This window comes from Acanthisitta chloris, unplaced genomic scaffold, assembly GCF_000695815.1.
Source record: "Acanthisitta chloris isolate BGI_N310 unplaced genomic scaffold, ASM69581v1 scaffold19077, whole genome shotgun sequence".
Classification (NCBI taxonomy): domain Eukaryota; kingdom Metazoa; phylum Chordata; class Aves; order Passeriformes; family Acanthisittidae; genus Acanthisitta; species Acanthisitta chloris.
This window is the reverse complement of record NW_008683407.1, coordinates 774-21,417: the sequence shown is the minus strand read 5'-3', so window position 1 is coordinate 21,417 and position 20,644 is coordinate 774. Positions and strand designations below refer to the sequence as shown.

At 43.5% G+C, this 20,644-nt stretch overlaps 1 protein-coding gene across 1 annotated transcript; it reads left to right on the top strand.

Annotated features, from left to right (window-relative positions):
* Positions 1–9,415: 9,415 nt before the first annotated feature.
* Positions 9,416–17,617, top strand: LOC103806254 (fibrocystin-like). Its single transcript, XM_009078935.1, has 6 exons — positions 9,416–9,492; positions 10,295–10,398; positions 11,731–11,875; positions 12,836–12,935; positions 15,577–15,634; positions 17,185–17,617. Exons 1-6 carry the CDS (start codon positions 9,416–9,418, stop codon positions 17,265–17,267), a joined length of 567 nt encoding a protein of 188 aa, XP_009077183.1. The 3' UTR covers positions 17,268–17,617.
* Positions 17,618–20,644: the final 3,027 nt, after the last annotated feature.

Below are 20,644 nucleotides of genomic sequence, written 5' to 3'. Positions count from 1 at the left end.
AGGTAGCAGAAATACTGTTGGTATTAGGGCAGATGATTGGTGTGTCCTTAAAAATGAAGGTTACTCAAGTCCATGGTGAAATCTATTCTTTGACCTTGGCAATACAGGGCAGACATAAGGTCATTTAGGTTTTTGCATTGGAGAGGGACTTTTCACAAGGACATGTAGTGATTGGACAAGGGGAAATGGCCTTAAGCTGAAAGAGAGCAGGTTTAGATTAGGTATTAGGAAGAAATTCTTTACTGTGAGGGTGGTGAGACACTGGCACAGGTTGCCCAGAAAAGGTGTGACTGCCCCATCCCTGAAGACATTCAAGGCTAGGTTGGATGGGGTTTGGAGTAACCTGGCCTAGTGGAAGGTGACCCCAAGACATGGCTCACAGATCAGTACATAAATGTGAGTCCACCTTAGCAGGGTCCATCTGGGAGTCTGTTGTGTATGACAGGAGAATAAGAGAGTTTGGACTGAGAGGGACCATTAGTGCTCAGCTTGAACCCTCTGTGTGATGACAGGCTGTGGAGCTCCACACAATGTGAATGAGACCAATTCTCACCCCAGGGATTTGATCTTGGAAAAAGACCTCATTTTCTATCACGTCTGGCTTTATGTATTTCCCTGCACAGCTGGGAGCATTGTAAGTTGCTCTTTTTTTTTTGTTTTTTTTTTTTTTTTTTTTTTTTTTTTTAGTGGGGCTGTGGCACATCTTACATAGAAGCCAATTTGTGCAAATAGTGACATTTGATTCCAACCCTGAGGAATACAGTGGCAAGCCATCTCCTTGCTCTGAGGTGAAGCAAAGCCCGGGAGCAGCCTGCTGCAGGCCCTTTGCTTTCATGTGACTAATGCACACAAATCCCCTGTCCCCAGGGGCTGGGGGTTCACTGACAGCAGGGGAAGGCTGTGAGAATGGAGTGAAGGGAGAGAAACTGTGCTCTCCTTTCATTCACCAGGGTCAGCTGTCCCACCTGTTCCCCCTGCTTAGACATGGGGAGCAGGGATGGAGGGGATGGGGCAGTGGCAGCATTTGCAATGAAAGCTCATCAAACAGAAGGAATTTCATATTAAAGTGGGAAGCAAGTGGGCCTTTGCCTTGCCACAAGGGTAGGGATGGCTGGAAGGAAAGAGGCTGCTGGACACAGCAGGGCTGGCATTTGCCTGAATCACTTCTCTGAGAACTGGGGACCAGGCCAAGAACAAGTCTCCTAATGAAAGACTAATGATGGATGAAGCTTAGTAGGTGCTGGGTTGTAGTTTGATTCCGAGACCAAATCCAGTACCAGCTGTTGATTTAAGCAAATGCCATGGTTCACTCTGCAGCAGTGCCTGCCTAGGCTTCCCGGAGGGATTCCTTTAATCCAAAGGACACTTCTTGATTTTATCCTTGGATGTTGCCTCTGGGGCCTGCAGTCCAACCTGTGCAGTTTTCCTTTGGGGATGTTATCACACAGTTTGCAAAATTTGCAGCAGGCATCTTTTCCCACAGCCATATGGGATTGTGTTTCTTTGTCCCTATTTAAATTGAAAACTTTTTTTGACTGGACACTACCTGGTGTCATGTGACCACAGAGCACCCAGCACAACAGAGCTGTAGCTGTAGCCTGTCTTGGATGCTATTGTCAGTGTGATAACAAGCCCTGTAACACAGAGGTTGAAGGAGTGATGGTTCATCACACTGAAACAGGGCCCTGCTTGATGGGAAGTGCAAATGAGATGGTGTCTATGGGCTTCCCAGCAGAGGAAAATCTCTGTGAAGGCCTCAATACTGAGATGTACTTCACAGTGCAGGTGCAGTTAGCCTTTTATTTGAAGTTTATTTTTTTCCCTTGTGGCTATATTTTTGATTTATGAGGATTTCTATCCTTAGCAAGTACTGGGGGTGTTTAGTCTGGGAAATGGAGTCTCAGGGGGTATTTTATTGCTTTCTACAACTACCTGAAATGAGATTGTAACCAGGTGGGGGTTAGTCTCTTCTTCCAGGTAACAAGCAATAGGACAAGGGGTAATGGCCTTAAGTTGTGCTTGGGGAAGTTCAGGTTAGATATTAGGAGCAATTACTTAATTGAAAGAGTGGTTAAGCATTGGAATAGGCTGCCAAGGGAAGTGGTAAATCACCATCCCTGGAAGTGTTCAAAAACTGAGCAGAAGTGGCACTCTGTGATGTGGTTTAGTGGACATGGGAGTATTTGGTCACAGACTGCACTCAACGACCTTGGATATCTTTTTCAACCCTAATGATTCTATCGGGTATCAAATCTGATATCAAGTCTGGGAGCCAGCCTTGACCTTTGCTTTCCCTGGCCACCCCATGTGCTTCACAGATCCCACAGGAGCAGGGGATCATCCTCTACGTGGCTGGGAGAAGACCAAAGCTGCAGCAGACAAAACCCCTGCAAGGTGCTGGTTTCTCAGTATCTGGAGTACTGTATACATTTCTGGTGTCCCTAACATAAGAAGGGAACAGAACTGTTGGAGCAAGTCCGGGGAAAGACCACACAGTTGCTAAGAGGACTGGAGCACCCTCCCTATGAAGACAGGCTGAGAAAGTTGGGGCTGTTCAGCCTGAAGAAGAGAAAGTTGTGTGGAGACCTCATAGCAACCTTCCAGGATCTGAAGGGGCCTACAAGGAAGTTGGAGAGGGACTCTTGGTTAGGAACTGTAGTGATAGGGTAAGGGGTAATGGACATAAATTGAAAGAGGGAAATTTAGAGTAGGTATTAGGAAGAAGCTTTCTAATGTGAGGGTGGTAAGACACTGGCACAGGTTGCCCAGGGAGGTTGTCCCAACCCTGGCAGCGTTCAAAGCCAGGTTGAATGAAGCCTTGAGCAACTTGGTCTGGTGGAAGGTATCCCTGCCCATGGCAGGGGGAGCTGGGACTAGATGATCTCTGAGGTCCATTCCAACTCCTTAACATACTAAAAGGATTTTTTAAATGCAAAACATTCTCCTTACCCAGTTGCCTTGTACATCCTCAAGCTCCAGCATGTGCCATCGTCTGGCTGCTGGGCGACTCTCATCTCCTCCACGACCCATGCGACCACAGGGGACATGAGCAGAAACACACTCAACCTTGAAACCAAAGAAGCCTTAAACCTGTCATTAAAGCAGCTGCACTGGCAATAAATTTAGTATTTAGAGCAGTTCATCTCCTGTTTAAAATGCAGTGAGAGTAGCTATGGGAACAAGTTCAACAGAGTTTTATCATGCTGAAAAGTGACCCTGTAAAGATATGCAGGAAGGTTCCTGGAAGCACCAACGTTTTTCTTCTCAAAGGAAAGAGTTGAATCTGTTGCAAAATCGACAATAAAAATGAGCCAGGCTGCTCAGTTATGGGCTGCAAATGTCAGTAGAATGAGTGGTAATAAAGGGTTTCAAAACCTGAAAAAAGCTATTAGTATGAATGTTGAGATTTCCAGGAAAGAAAATGCTTATTTTATTTCAGTGCAAAGGAGCAGGAATAAAGGGAAATTTGAAGCTATTGATACTGCCCTATAAATACAAAGGATTCTTTTTTATTTTCAACTTCTTAGTTGACTTTAAATGCCCTTTTGTGAAATTCTGATTTTCTCTAAGTCAACTCTTGCAGTATTCATGTTACTATTCTCTGTCTTCACCATTGCTCCTTGTCTAAATCATGACAGGTCAGGGAGCAGCTTAGCTGGGGAGATCATGGCCTGGTGATTAAAACATTGGAGAAAAGATGATTGTGGGGAGTCCACAACTTCTATCTAGAGAGGTTGTGGACTCTCTATCCCTGGATGTTCAGTGCCAGGTTGGATGGGGCTTGGAACAACCTGGTCTAGTGGAAGGTGTCCCTGCCCATGGCAGGGGGTTGGAGATGACCTTTAAGGTCCCTTCCAACCTAAACAATTCTGTGATTCTATGATTCCTGACCTACCAGGGCCTCTTTCTTCTCCTGATTTGGGAATTATCATCAGCTAGCTATATTGGGTTTCTCATGCTCAGATGTCTATGTTAAGGTGTTCAGTGAGGAATTTAATGTTGGAAACCCAGATGATGCTTCTGAAGTTCCTCCTCTCATCCCTGGCTTACTGTTCTTCCTGCCCTACCTGTGAGCACTCAGATATAACCAAATAGTGACTTAAGTCCATTGAAACTCAGAAGGAAACAGGATTTTTCTGTGCCATTTTATGATACAACATGCATTTAAAAGTCTTAATCCAACTTATCTCTATTCCTGTGGCTAGGACTGGGATAGATAGGCCATGGTTCTCACCACAGTGGGCAGCTCAGCCTTTTCCAGCAAACCCAGGAATGAACACAGTGGCTTGGCAAGGGCAGAGGTTTAAGACTGTGGTGCTGATGCTGTTTGAAGGATGCTCAGAGCTGTAGAAAGTGAGGAGGCAATGAATGCATTCAAACTGCATGGTGGGACTCAATATCAGTGAGAAGTGTTTTCCTGGACTATGGATACCATTGGACCTTGATTATACCTTAATAAACCCAACCCCTGTGGGTGCCCCAGGGACAACCTTGAGCACAGCTGATAGATGGCAGATCCCTGCTTAGGGCTACTGCACTGTCTCATCTCACCTGCCCATGGGTAGCTTCACCCAGCTGGATAAGGTCTAACAGGAGGAAGACTGGGATTCAGAGGGAAATTTGATCAGAGTGGGGTTTCCAAATTCCCTAGGTTCCCTTGGAAATCCCAGCTCAGCACCCTGCCTGCTGGTGTCTAACAAGCCTCTCAAGAGAAAAAGACATCAAACCCTAGGATTTAGTGTTAATCAGCCCAGCTTCTTAACACCTTCTCTGTGACCTTGGTTGCTAGGAAGTTGGTGTCAATACACAAGAAGTGAGGTATTAATAGAAGGAAAGAGCAGCTGTAAGAGCTAAGCATGGCCAGTGCAGGACCATGTAAGTCTTCCAGGCTATATGTCTACTAGTAACCCAGACTTTCAGGACAAGGGATAATGGTTTTAAACTGAAAGAAGGTAGATTTAAACAAGATGTGAGGAAGAAATACTTCCCTGTGAGAGTGGTGAGGCACTGGTACAGGTTGCCCAAACAGGCTATGGCTGCCCCACCCCTGGGAGTGTTCAAGGTCAGGTTGGATGGGGCTTGGAGCACCCTGATCTAGTAGAAGTTGTCCCTGCTCATGGCAGGGAGTTGGAATGAGATGGTCTTTAGGTTTTCTACCAACCCAAACCATTCCATGATTCCATGAAAATGTCAAGTTGGAAAGCAGAGGTTTCTCTCCAAGCCCTGTGTCTGGGCTGAGTCACTAGGTTTTTCCCCACTGTGTGTCCAGCATGGCACACATTGTGTTGGAGGAGAGGCTGCTTAACAGAAGACATATCCATTGGGACTGGTCATCGGTCACCTGGAAACCTGATCTAGTGAGTGACATCACTGCCACCTGGAATAGATGAGTTTTTATGTCCCTTCTGACTCAAGTTATTCTGTGATTCTATCATTCTATGGTCCCATGAAGCCTTTTTCTTGGGATGTTTTATGCTCTTTATATGGGTGTAGGTGAAGGTATTGTGAGTGCAGGCAGCGTTCCCACATCATTCCCATATGACAATGTCTGACTTTGGTGAGAAGCAGGCAGGAAAAGCTGGTGCCCTTGCTGTGGGGTGGTGCATACACCAGCAGGGCTGGGAGGGAGGATGGGAGCTCCTGAGCGTTTCCAGGCAAAATTGTTAAACCTTGCCTTATCCCACATTATCCTTCCTCAGCTGTTCAGCTGGGAGACGCCATGTGGTGTCCAACAACTGTCGCATTCCTCTTGTGAGGTGGCTGCTGTTCAATGGCTGAGGGGAGTGTGAGGGGACCCCTCACTTGGCTTCTGCAAGGCTCTTCCATCCCATCTGCAAGTCCTGGGGAAACTGAGTCTGTCCATACTGCTGTCCCTTTGAGAGCACCTGTCTTGCAAAAGGTTTCGTGGGCAGTGCTATGCCATCCCCATCTTACACACAGATGATTTGAAGATGAAGCTGTTTAGCCCAAATCATGCATCAGTGAGTGAAACACGTGGGAATAGGTCCCACATTTTCTTTTCCTGTGCTGTCTGCTTGTTCCTGGCCTTTCCCTCAAGTGCAAGGAGTTAACAGAAAACAGTCCTGGACCTGTGTCAGGCAGAGCAGTGGCACTCGGCCACCTTTGGGTTTTGTTTCGAGCAGTGAACAAGTCTTCAATGGCTCCATACTTCCATCTAGTGATGAAGAGCTACTGCTCACCCCTTCTGCTTCTCTGTGTCCTTTCTGATTGCAGTGCAGGAATATTTCTCAGATTCCTGATGATGAGCCTGTCCATTAGGCAATTTCCACTCACACACCCAAAATCTACAACCCCCAAATGAATAACTGCAAAGAGAATCAGATGGCCTGGAGCAATGTTTTCAAGTAGAACTTTCCATCAGCAGGATAATAATGGCTTGCATGATATTATATAACCTGCACTTGCTCATCAATCTGTGCTTCTTTCCAGTTTGGTGTGTAATATCCCTAAACATGATGGTCAGCTTGTGGTGGGAGAGGATTTATATGTCATGTAACAACACTCCTGTGTGACTTGGATATTTCTCTCCTGATCTGATTTTAGGCCTTGTTTCTGGTTATTAAGGACAATGTTTCTTACCACTTCCCATTTTCTTTTCATGTTTCAACCCCTTGAGAGGGACAGTTTCCCGTGCAGTGTCTTACTTAATCTGTGACTTTCTGCAAAGAATAAATTCCCCATCCAGTCAAATCCCTCAGATCTGCAAATCTTGGACATTTTGTTGATTGTTTTTTTTCTGGGATAAAGCATTTCTTTAAGATTGGATCACAAAGTGCTATGCAGATTGACAGAGGTGATAACTCTTTTTGTTCAGTTTTTTTTTCTGACTATGACCTAGAGAGCTTGTGTTACTGAGTTTGTTGGGAACAGCAGTGTCAGGGCACTGAGGGAAGCAATAAGCCATAATGCCCCTACTCAGCCTCAGCTGGGACCCCTATACACTCCCTGCCCTTGGATCAGGAGCCCTATTTGACCTCAGCTGTGGGTCTACACTCCTTCTCTGAGCTGTGTTGTAGGAATACTGGTCTACAATCCCATTTCTGATCCTGAATTCTAGCTGGATCATAAACTGATTTTGTACCTGAGCTTCCAACCCTGTCTCCTCTTGCTTCTAAGGGTGTTTCCTGAAGGGACCTTAGACCCGGTCATTCCTTTGGTTTGGGGCTGCGAGTGGACCCTGTTACCAGCATCTGTCTCTGTCTATTGTGTTCAAGTTATTGTCTTCGAACTGTCTCTTCTTTGGCAATACTTTTTTGTTTGAGAATTCCATCAAGCTTACTCTTTCCTCTGACCATGTTTTCAGTGTAATTTCAGCCCATAAGTAAACTGAGTGTAGATTACTGAGCAGGATGGAGTTAACTCACATTGGGTTCCTGTAATCATTGGCTATATGTAGATGAGACTGGGGCTTGGCCTAAGAATAAACCACACACAACTGGTTCTACTGCTGGGCACAACTCCAGAACTTTGCTGAGGGTTGATTGCCCGTGACTTTGTGCCACTGTGACTCTGAATTGATACTGAGGGAGAACAAGCAAGCCTGTGTCACCTCCCTTTGGGGATGAGGTAAGATCATGAATACATACTGCTGCTGTTTGGTGTGTGGTAACTCATTAAACTTCAGCTATGATGTGGGGTCTGAGAGCTTCCTCTGAATTTTAGTGGAAACTTCCATGAAGACATCCATACCAGAGCAAGGGCTCAGCAACCCATCTGGTGACTCCATCAAAATCAATCTGGGCTTCAAGCAGATGAGTGCAGAGGTGGGAGTAGAGATGCCATTTGGCGTCTGATGTAGGCTGAGTTGGGTCTTCCCCACAGCCAAGGCTCTCCATGGAGTGATAACACTGTGGAAGTCCACTGCCCTCTTTTCCTGCATGGATGGTGTAAGGATCTGCAGGAGTGTAGATACTTGAGATGTGGTAAGGGGTCTAAACACCCTTTGGGCAAAATTCCCACCAAATGCAGACACTGTTGGGAATGCTTTGTAAAAGTAGAATTACGAATATATAAGGAAAGTTTGAAGTCCACTTGCTGTGAAAGTCACTCCCAGATTGGATATCAGCATGTCAAGGAGGCATTTCATCCATTTTTCTGTCATGTTGTGGAGGGAAGAAGAATAAAATGGATTCATTGTCTTCCCATTTGAGGATCTGGTCATATACCAATGGAAGAACAATTCCAGGTTCTCTGGAACAAAACAGTTAATAGCAGCAGCAAGTAGCTTAGGTTAATAATTAAGCTCACCCAATGGACAGCTCTGAGCTGTCTGGGACAGGCTTTGAGTCTTTTGAGAAACTTGTCCAGTGGGTTTCAGCACTGAACAGAGTGTCCAACACAACCTCAGCTTGAAAATTGTGGTAGAGCTGGTGCCAAAGGGATTGAGCAGTCATGCTGGTATTGGAGCCTCTGCACTTTGCTCATCAGAGGAGTGAAAGAAGAACAAATTGATTAAGGTGAGTAATACCAGAAAAGTAATAATAAGAATAATAAAATCAAATCTAGATGATATATCATGCACCTGCTTTGAAAGGCAGCATTCACTTGCACCAGGGCACTGGACTCTGACCCCTACACATTACAATATCTTAAAATGTACAAGAAGTGTATGTAGAATAGTTACAGTAGGTCTTGTGGTACAATAAGCAATAGAAGAGAAATTGCTTTATGGAAACAGTGTGTTTGTCATAGCTATGGGGTAATGAGAGCTTCTGCCCAGTTCTCTCCTCTAATAGTGTTGTTCTCCTGTTGCATCTTTTCCAGGATAGCATTCCACCCTCCTTCCACTATTCAACCCTGTGCATCACTGTTCATCCCTGTACTTACCCAGCCACTCTGAGGAGCACTTTTGTTGGAGTTTTGAAGACGATGATATATAGTATTTGGGTGATCTTAAAGCCCTGTTTATGGTAATGAGGAAGACATGTGCCCCATTCCTGGAAGTGTTCAAGGCCAGACTGTATGGGGCTTGAAACAAAATGGTCTAGTGGAACGGGTGGAACTAGATGGTCTTTAAGGTCCCTTACAACCTTAAATCATTTTATGATTTAAACATGTGCCTAAATTATTTGGCCCAGGGTTATTTCCACACATGTACAAAACCCAGGGTGAAGGCAGTAGAAGTTGATAGTCTTATGTTTTTAAATATTAGAACAGTTTCTGGCGTGGACTTTATAAGGAGAACATGTGATATGCCTGGCTATGATAGCAAGTAAGACCAAGGAACTTCCTAGTCTACAAGTATTCAAAGGTTTATTTTCTTGCATTATTAGAACAGTTCACAGCTGTTTCTCCCACATGTTTGCAGTGTAAAGAAAGAATTCAGATGGGGTTTTTTTTAACATTACAGGGAAGATCCTAAGGCCTCAAGCCATGATCTTGGAGCCAGACTCTCATGAAATTCTTACCCAATGTTCAAGATGAATCCTTGGAGACCATTATTCCTGAGTGCTGGGCTGATATTCTTGGCAGGTGAGTGATAGAGAGGTGTTGTCTCTAACCACACCAGTAAAATCCAGTGTGGATTGGATACAGACAGACTGTGAGGCATGAAGAAGATTTCTAGAAGGTGTTGAATATTATGGGATATTGGCTGCAACATAACATTGTCCACCCTTATCAACGCTTTTCCATGGCGTTATTTCCATAGCCGCCAAGTAGATTTCTGGATTATTTTTTATTTTTTAATTTTCTGTGTTCTACCTGGGTTAATCTCATACCTATTGGTTTTCATTCTCTTGAGATTTTTTATGGAGAGATTTATCAGGCATTGGAATGGGCTGCCTGGGCAGGTGGTGGATTCACCATCCCTGGAGGCTTTCAAGATGAGACTGGATGTGGCACTTAGTGCCATGGTCTAGTAACCATGGTAGGGTTGGACTCGATGATCTTTGAGGTCTTTTTCAACCCAGCTGATTCTATGATTTTATGATTTTGTAGGGAGCCTTAAGTTCAGGACGGTGCACAGAAATCAGCAAACATATTTCTTTGAGAGATGAAGGAGTAAACATGAGGTTTATCATCATTTATTCTTGAGGAGGATAGGAGGCTCAGATTGTAGCTTGATTCATCAAGCCCTGAAGGCATCTACAGCTCCCCAAAGGGAAGCAGGTCTATTAAATGGCGCAGACAGGTGTGTGTGTGGGAAAGGATGATTAATTTGGATGCGTGAGAAGGAGAAATGAGATGAAGGTTGGGATCACAGGAGGACAGCTCTCAGACCACTGTGGCTTATCCTGAATGAGGTATTTAAAATGTTTGCATTACACTTCAGCCTGATGTGTTTGAGTTCCTTTGCAGTGACAGCCACAGGATTGCTCATCCAGCCCCGAGAGGGCAGTGTCACTGGAGGAACATGGATTTACATTACTTTGGATGGTGAGTTTTCAATTTTTTTGAAGTGTGTGTCAAAGTAGAATCATTGAATAGTTTGGGTTGGAAGTGACCTTAAAAATCGTCTCATTCCAAGCCTCTGTCATGGGCAGGGGCACGTTCCACTAGACCAGGTTGCTCCAAGCCTTGTCCAACCCAGCCTTGAACACTTCCAGAGATGTAAAAGTAACAGAGAATTGGTTCCATTCTGAGATTTGTGGTTGAAGTGTCAAACCCTAAGGAACAGAGCCATGAGCTGTGACGCTCATAACATGAAATCTGCTTGAAATTACCACTTCATAAACACTGCTGAAGGTTCCTTGTTTTAAATATTTTTCTAAGCAAGATACGTAAAATCTTTTACCTTATTTTTGCAGATACAAGGCTAGAAATTTCCTTCCTTCCAACCCTTTTTTTTTTTGAAGGTACAATCACTGTCTCTGGAGGGATTTAAAAATGTGTAGATGTAACACTGAGGGACATGGTTTGGTGGAGGCTTTGGTGGTGCTGGGGGTATGATTGGACTTCATTATCCTAAAGGTCATTTCCAAACGTAATTATTCAAGGGAGATGTTTCCTCAACAGCACTGTGTGGCAAGCAGTCACAGCTGGGAAGCCACAGTTCCAACAGTCTCTTATTTTGGTGGGGGGAAGCAGACATCCAGTCTTTGGGAAAAGGGCAAAAATATTCCTGGGACCAGGAGGAAGATTACAGTTTCCTGCAAACTGAGAAACCACTGGTGTCATTTATAGTGAGTCTGTGGGCTGGGAACCATCTGTGAAGATGGTGAGCAAAGGGACAGTTACTTGCAAGCCTTCTGCATTTCTTGTGTTTGGTTGTGCTACAAAATCTAAGCATGGAAGTTTGTGCTCAGATAAGACCTGACTTTCTGAAGACCAGGGGCTATTTGGGCATCAGTCATTTGGTAGTGAGCAACTGTTTTCATTTACATAATTTGTTTTTTTTGGGGAATATTTTATTCTCCATTTTTTCTCCCGTCCTTACATTTTATAACTATTTCTTTTTAATTGTTCGACTGCTTTTGCCTCATTTTAACCCTTCTCATTTTTATCCCTTTTCTCGTTTCTACCCTTCCAATTCTGTCCCCCATCCCACCAAGGGAAAAGTAAATGAGTAGCTGTGTGGGGCTGTGTTGCTTGCTGGGGTTAAACCATGACAACTTGAAATTACACAAACATGATTTTAAAAAGCCTGATCGAGGGCTCAAAGCATTATTCCTAGTGAATCTGGGTTACCCATTCAAAAATGTTTGCCATATTACTGAATAAGAGTGATCCTGTCCTCACATAGGTCTCCTGATTGACTTTATTACTTAGGCTCAACATCCCATCAGATAGAATCTGTCTCTCCAGCCAGTGTGTCCCAGCTGGAGGTGTCCCTGGTGAATCCAGACCTGCCCAGGCTGCCCTGTGATGTTTCTCCTTTGTTCTTGGACTTATCCACTATAAGATGCAGAACAAGGTATGATCCATGACTACAGTGTGGTTGAGACTTTGATATTTGATCTGGTAGGATCCTCAGTTTTTCTCAGTGTTTGTGCAGGCAGTTTGAGAGTTGAAAGAATTACTGTAGTTGCTCCCGTGGCCACACCTGAGCACTTCCTAAGCTGTGTTTCATTTATTCTTGTTTCAACTTAATGAAACATGAGGCTATCTATCATGAAGCTTCTTGGTGAGGCTAGAGTCAGACAGGTTTTTAGACATCTAATTTTCAGATGCAAAACTCCCAATAAAATCTTGGTGGGGATTTTACCAGCTTTTGGTGTCCTTTACCTGTTCAAAACAATAGAGAGAGGTTAGGAGTAGAACAGGAAAAAAATAAGGTTTCAGGCACCAACTGGGCAGTCTAAGCTGCCTGATTTCTATTCTGTCATAACTTTTAAGAAGGTTGTTTAACTGGAAGACTGAGGTATCTCAAGAGGCTGTAAGAGGGATGCTAGTGGGGCTCTTCCATCTCTTGCTGCTAGAATTTGGCTGGGAGTTAATTCTGCAGAATGTTGTCCTGAGAAACTGTGTACATTAAGGATGCAGCATTAATTCACAGACCAGTATCAAGATGCAGATTCAGGCAGTACTGGGGGATTTTATTACTAATGAATAGCAATTATTGTCTGAGCATGTGTAATGAACATGTTTGTGTTTTGCATCAACATACAATTTGGGTAGAATTCTTATGTAGTCCTGTCACCTTCTGCACTTACTATTGTTTTCTTGCTGTGCTTCCGCATTTCCTTTAAACTGTAGTTTTAGAGTTTGGGTTCATATGTGTAAAGTGTGAGGTGTCACTGTCAATTTGCTTTGCTCTATTGAAACCCCATTGGATTTACTAAGAATGGAGACCCTGTGAAGGACCTGGCATTTCCTAAAATATAAACCCAATTTGTATAAAAATAATACATTATAGCTCCTTTTTTTCACCCAGGTCTTCACCCCAGGAGGGTTTGTACTATGTGGAGGTGATCTTTAAAGGGCAGGTGATTAACAACCTGACTGGGCTGGAGAGAGAAAACTGCATGTTCAAGGTAAACACAAGCAAGTATAGAAGCGATGGCAAAAAAAATTCAAGATATTGCAAGGAGTCAAACTTCAGACATCGTGTCACAAGAAATGTATTGAATCAGAATGGTTTGGGTTGGAAGAGAACTTAAAGGTCATTGTATTCCAGCCCTCGTGCCGTGGGCAGGGACATCTACCACTAAACCAGGTTGCTCCAAGCCCCATCCAACCTGGCCTGGGATAATTCCAGGGATGGGGCAGCCACAGCTTCTCTGGACAAAGTGTGCCAGTATCCCACCACCCTCACAGGCAAGAATTTCTTCCTTATGTCTAGTCTAAATTTACCCTTTTTCAGTCTGAAGCCATTCCCCCTTGTCCTGTCACTCCAGGCCTTTGTCAGCTCTTTTGGGGGTATGGTTTATTAAATCAGTTAATGACAATGCTGTCAAAGTCTGTGGTCCACAGTACAGGGAGGATTTTGACCTGTTGGAGTGAGTCCAAAGGAGGCCTCCAAGATAATTAGAGAGATGGAACACCTCTCTTACAAGGAAGGCTGAGAGAATTGTGATTTTTCAGCCTGAAGAAAAGAAGGCTTTGGGGTGACATAATTGTGGATTTCCAGTGCCTGGAGGGAGACTAGAAGAAAGATGGAGAGAGACTTTCTGCTAGACCATGTAGTGACAGACCAAGGAAGGCTTTGGGGTGACATAATTGTGGATTTCCAGTGCCTGGAGGGAGACTAGAAGAAAGATGGAGAGAGACTTTCTGCTAGACCATGTAGTGACAGACCAAGGAAGAATCACACTGAAAGGATTTTGTCATTTCGTGTTTACAAAGTATCACAGTACAGTGGTGAGGGATTGGAAGAGGTTTCCCAGAGCAGCTCTGGCTGCTCCACCCCTGGAAGTGTTCAGCGTCAGGTCAGATGGGGCTTGGAGCAACCTCGTCTAGTGCAAGGTGTCCCTGCCCATGGGAGAGGGTTGGAACTAGATGATGTTTAAGGTCCCTTTCAACACAAACCATTCTGTGATTCTATGATCTCTTACAGAAAGAATCCTTAACCATGGCTGTGTGCTTCAGGATGAGGCCTGGTGTGTTTGGAAGTCTCATTCCACCTCTGTGCTAATTTTGAGCAAGAAACCCCCACATTTTCAGTAAATTGCACATTAAACCCAAAGAATTGTTGGGTGGTTCAGATAGCTTAGAGAGTTGATGAAAAATCACCAGGGGATGCTGTTAATGAGGCACATTCCAAGCTAAATAAAACACAATGTGTCTCTTTGTTTTGGGACTGGGACCTGGGAGCTATGCGTATTAAAAATTAATTTTGTCTCCACATTAGATTGAAAAGGCTGCTTCAGGCAGCAACAAGTCTGAACAGCTCAGAAGGCTTGTGTCAGCTAGTGGTCTGAGATTTCATGCTGGTTTTGGCTTCTTTCCCCACATCAGCTGCAGCCCAGAGTATGGAGTGATGTTGCTTTTGCTTCCCAGAAGCGACCATTGCTGGAGGAAGTTTGTGGCTACTCATTGATTTTTAACATGACCATGAGGAAGAGGAAAGGCCAAGACTGAGTTCTGAAAGGGAATGGGGCTCAATGAAAAAAACAAGGCATATGCAGTGGTATCTGTGAGTGGATACTGCAAATGAATTATGTATGCTATTCCTTGGGCTGACAGCAGCATCTGTAAGTGCAAGTGAGGACAGGAAAGGGCTCAGAAAGAAGGTGAGGAAGCTGAGCATGTCCAATGAAGGGCAATGGAACTGGGGAAGGGTGTGGACCACAAGCCTGATGAGGAGTAGCTGAGGGAGCTGGGGGGGCTTAGCCTGGAAGAAAGGAGACTCAGAGAGGACATTATTGCTCTCTAAAACTACCTGAAAGGAGGTTTGAGCCAAGTGGAGGTTGATCTCTTCTCCCAAGCAGCAAGAAACAGGACTAGAGGAAATGATCTCAAGTTACACCAGAGGGCGTTTAGATTGGATATTAGGAAATATTTGTTCACTGAAAGTATGGCTAGCACTGGGGGCAGTGGTGTAGTCACCATCCCTGGAAGGATTCAAAAGACATGTAGATGTGGAACCTGGGGTCATGATATAGTGGGCTTCACAGTATTAGATTAGTGGCTGGACTCAATGATCTTCAGGATTTTTTCCTCAAAGGCCAAGGTAGTGCTTTCCTATTAACTCTGTTATATTATACTGCATTAAGATGAACCAATACAAGCTTTCCTTTGCTACACTCTTTAGGGACCAAACAAACTTGTTTAGGGCTGGCTGAAGTACTTAATTTCTATGATTTAGAAATAGTTTTAAGTGTGTACTATTGGGAAGAAAACTGGTGCCATAATGCAAGACAAAATGGAGGGTTTATCTTCTGATAAAGCATGACTTAGAAATTTTGTAGTGTATTAAATTGTGTCTTCTGAAATTAACTCAAGCCAGGGTGGACAATTTGGGTACAAAAGAGGATGTAAAATTAACAGTAAGACATACTCTGAATGAAGAAGGGGATATTTGTCTAGACTTCTTTCCCAGAGCACGACTCTGCTTTAAAATTGCGTTCTGATGTGTGAGCCTCTGAAATGCAGTTGCCCACACTGTTGTGAGCAATGCACTTGTTGGACTGCTACGAAAATAACTGCCATTTAACTACAAATTTCTCTTTGTAGTTCTCTGCTGAGCAGACACCTGTGGTTTACCAAATTAATCCACCATCTGGCGTTCCAGGTATGGGACCTTTCTTTAAGCTGGAGCCCACTTTAACCATTATTTCATGTTTCATACTGCCTTTCTCCTTATGAGGGATCTGTCTTGCTGGGGATGAAGGTGGTCACTACCAGAACTTAATGTCCAAGCTCATGCTGAACAGAAAAATGGGTTTGCACGAGGGGAGAGAGTCTGCAGCACTGGGCGTATAAGTGGGGAATACATGATAACCAGGTTATTTAGTCCTTGGCTCCTGCAGCCCAATTCTGATGAGCAGAGAGAGATGTTGTTCAGTAGATGGAGAGGTCTAATCCATCTCAACTCTTGAGTCATCTGACCCTATTTATTTATTAATAGTTTTGAGAAGAATTAACTATTAAGTGTTGATATTGTAATTAAGTTACATGAGAAGACATCCAGTGTTTATAGACCCAACAATTAACTGGCATACGGAAGACTTTTCCCCCATTACTAGTTATTTTTGTATTTGCAGATTTCTTTAAAGAAAATTGAAACTTTGTCAAGATTAAAGTCAAGATTAATCTAAACATCTCTAAAGATAGCACACAGATATCTGGATGATTAGATCACATAGATGCTCTTAAATCCCTAATTTCCAATTATTTTCAGGTGTAGTTCAGCTCTAGATTTTCATGCCTTGGTTTAGTGTGCCTGTATGGAGATTTCTATGTGTTAGCTGAATGTTTGGCCTCTGTCTAATGCTATTTGAGATGCCCTGGAGCATGAAGGACCTGCATGGAGCAGGTAGATAGAGAAGAAGACGACTCATTCCCTTCTGGACCCACCATGATAGGATAGAATTCATAGAATCACAGAATAGTTTGACCTGGAAGGGGCCTTAAAGAACATCTCATTCCAACCCCTGACATAGACAAAGGCACATTCTTCTGGATCAGGTTGCTCCAAGCCCCATCCAACCTGGCCTGGAACACTTCCAGGGATGGGACAGCCACAGCTTCTCTGGGCAGCCTGTGCCAGTGCCTCACCACCCTCACAGGGAAGAATTTCTTCCTAATATCTAATCTCAGATGTGCCTGATAGGATGCCTCAACTGATTTAAAACACCTCTGTGCAGGTGATTAAACCAAACTCTCAGCCAGTATGGTCAGGGGAATGTTGGGAGTGATTCAACTGGCCACAGATATGCTGAGGTCCTTCTTTAGATCTTCACCCTGTCTAGTGTACAAATGATATAACTTTGGTTGTCTCATGAGGTTCCATAGTCGAATTGGATTAGAATGTGGGGTTCAGTTAATGGAGGAGTTGAGGAAAATATCTTCTCAGTGCAAATACAGGAGATCTGTTTTTAAAATGAAAAAAGACTTTTTTTTTGGTGGGATACAAAGATGTGTGTTTTGGGAAAAGTGAATTAAGTGCAAAGTCATCTTAAGCTATGGTAGGAGCTGAGAGTAGCCATCAATGCAGGCAGCAAGGCACCTTTGCAAAATTCATAAAGGCCAAGAATTCCTTTCCTTCAGCTCACAAAATCTGCAAATAAGTTCTCTGCTTTTAAAAAAAACTGTCTTCAATTTCCATTTCCTTTTAAACAGGAAATTTAATCCAGATTTATGGGAAGACAATTGCTGGAAGATATGAGACACTTGACTTCAACATGGATTATATTGATGGGTAATTATATACAGGCAGCTATCTGCCCCAGTCCCTGTAAATTGGCATTTCTTCCATCAGCCTCCTCGACAGCAATAAATTGCATCCAGTTGGCCCAGAATTGCCATTTGCTTCCTTTGTGGTTTATTGCAGCTCATGAGTTGGGCTCCAGCAAACTTTGTTAATCTAATTGCAACTGGTCCATTAAGCTAGTTGGTTTGTTTACTGGCAGCACAGTCAATCACAGCTCAGTGTGAATTGTACTGTAATTGCTGCTGGTTGCTGTAGATTTTATTTTGGCTAGCAAATTAAAATTTAACTAATTAAAATAATGTCAGAATCGAAAAGTTAAATAAATATCCCCTTTCCATTTGCATTTTTTAGAAAAACTATTAGTTTGAAACAGATGCTCTGGTGAGGCAAAAGACAAAGGAGAAGTATTTTGAGACAAAAGGCTTTGTTTTTCACTGCTTTAAACCTGTGGTAGTTTCCTTGTTCTTAAAGGTTTGTTTTTTGTTTTCTGTTGCTTCTATGGTTACTTGCAACAGAGCAAGGCAGGTAGATGTTAGCAGAAGCACAGTGAATCCAAAAATAAGATCAACTCTGACCTTCTGTATGTCATATGTATTTCCATATGTATGGACATGTTATTGAACACTAATTTATGATTTCCTTGCCCTTATGTCAATGACAGTGAATATATAAGCCCAGGTGAATATTTTAAAGCTAAACTATTAATCCATAGTAACTGTGTTTCCATTTCAAGAGCCAGGAAAGGTGTGTATTCCCATTAGTTAGAAATTTTAATTACAGCAGCAAATATTTAACCCCTGGATGTTTTTATGACTTCTCAGGCTGAATGGAAATGTCCCTTGCTAAGTAATGAAAGTGTCTACTGGTGTAAATGAAAGTCCAGTGCAGATTCCTGCCATACCAGCTGAACCCATTTTTCAGTCCTACTCTTCTGCACATTAGCATCCTTTGTTTGATATTAATTATTGTCTTACCTGCCTCTGGTGGAACCATGAAACCTTTGATCAGTGGGAAGGAAGGCTGATCTGTCTGCCTGCAGGCTGGACGTGCCTGCATGCTCTGTTGCTAGATTACTCATTTACAGCTTAACCTCACAAAAAGGAAATGGCCTCGGAATCTCAGCATACCAGACAGGTTCCCTTTGGAGCTTCACATGAATAGTTTGCCCATTTTTGGTGCATTAGAAAATATATACCAGGTGGGGACTTGGACTTGACCAGAGGATTCTGTCACTCAGTCACGCTGATTCAGGATTTAAAGCAAAGAAAGAGAATAGTTTTCATGCGTTCAAGTGTTTCTGCACCTTTTTCCATGCTTTGTATGGGATACAATTGTCCAGTGATGCTGAACAAATATTTGGCAGCACTGATTTTTTTTCCTTAGTCTTCCTTAAAAGGAAATGTTCTCAATATCAGCCACCTGTATTAATAAAAGCAAACTCTTTCCTTAAAACCTCATAAAACTGCACTCTGGAGCACTGGTCATAGAAAACTATACTCTGAAGGACAGGTCATCACAAACTGTTTGCATTACAGGTTTTAATTATATATTTACCTTAATAGCCTATTAATATTCAAAGAATCATTGCCAGCCTTTGCTTATTATGTTAATTACTCTGAATTTATTGTTCCCACCTGGTTGCTCCTCTCCAGTGGAAGTTGTCTGGTATTGTTTTTTAAAGGTGGGGATATTTGAATTTGCTCTTAGGAGACTGGGTGATTTCTGGCAGGGATTGGCTGTCATGTTTTTCCTCAATGAAATAAAGAAATGGCTGAGCTGCATCTTGAATGTTCTTGCTGTAATTGCTGCTGCCTGCTGCTTCTGAAATGTAGGGGTGGGTATAGTCCTCCTGGAGCTCAGTCTTGCCTACAGGGAGGTATCAGGCCACTCAGAGCTGGCATGTGTGTCCCAAAGATATTCTTGTCACCCACTATCTTTACAGAGGTGCAGTTCTTGAAGTATTTGGGGAATGTATTTTGCAGGTGAAGAGATAAGCGATTAGGACTTGTCCAGTTTTCTAGAAGGTTAATAAATGTTAGATACAAGTGAGGGGAAATTCCTGTCCCTTATGAGTGCTGTCTGCTGATTTAAACAGGATCAGGTTTTCATCTGTGAAACTCCATGTTGTATCATATCTCATCTCTCCATTTTATTTTTTGACCAGGCCAGCTCTCCTTATGGCTGAAGGAGATGGATGGACCAGTCTCTGCTCTTTTGCTGACAGACGAGCTGGAAGCATGTCAGTTCTTAACTTACCTTTGATTTGTGTTGGTGCAAGGGCTCAGCATGGCTTGTGCACAAAAACATTTAATGGCTTTTGGAGAAACTCTTCTGCTTTGGCGTAAGGTGGAGAGACCATGGGGAGTTGACCTTATGGTCTGTGATGGAGTGGATGAGGGTTGTTGGCACTCCGTGGCTCCAGCCATGACCAGAGAGGGCCAGGGGTTGCTCTCTGGCCCAGAGATGATACACTGTGGCCTGGCCACATCTGCTCTGTTCAACTGTTTAAGGTCCAAAACGTGGTAATAATTTCCAAGCTGCCAATTGAACCTGTTGGTCAGTGCATTGTTTTCAGTCATATATAGACATATATAGACGCTGATTTGAAAGCCGATCTGAACTCTAAGGATTTAACAGCATGGGCAGACAGGCTCTAGTGCTTGGCTGGCACTGTTCATTCATTAGTATTTATAGAATCATAGAATGATTTGGGTTGGAGAAGACGTGAAAGATCACCTAGTTCCCCTGGCATGACACCTTCCACTAGAACATGTTACTCAGAGCCCCATCCAGCCTGGCCTTGAACACTTCCGGGGATTGTTCATGTATATTTGTCTTCTATAAGTTGCAGGAAACAATTTAGCCTCCTTGCTCTTGCATCCTGTCAATTGCTGAAAGAGCCATGGACTCTGCAGCAGCATTTCTTTTATGAATGTCGCACTCCTCACAGTGCTTGTGACCCTGGAAAAGGGGGAGGCTACCTTAACAGGAATCCAGGGGAAAAATCTGCTCCCACCAAAGTCACTGTAGGACTGCTCCCAAAGTCCTCACTGGACCTTCTTATTGCAGTGTAAAATATCTCCCTGGCTCCAGAGGGTTGATATAATGTCAGCATATCTGGTTTAATTGCTACCTGTTCCTTCTTAGAGATTAGGGACACACAGAAAAACAAGTAGAGGGGAAACATTTCATTCCTCCTATTCACCCTCACCCTGTGCCCACTTTTGTCCCTGCTCAGCTTTTTATTCAAATGGGGTTTCTGGCAGTCACCAACAGGATCAGCTCCGGGAAACATGGGTAAAGGTGCCAAGCTGGAGCACTGTACTTCAAGGACTGTCCTGCTGAGCTGACCACCAGTGGGAAGACGGG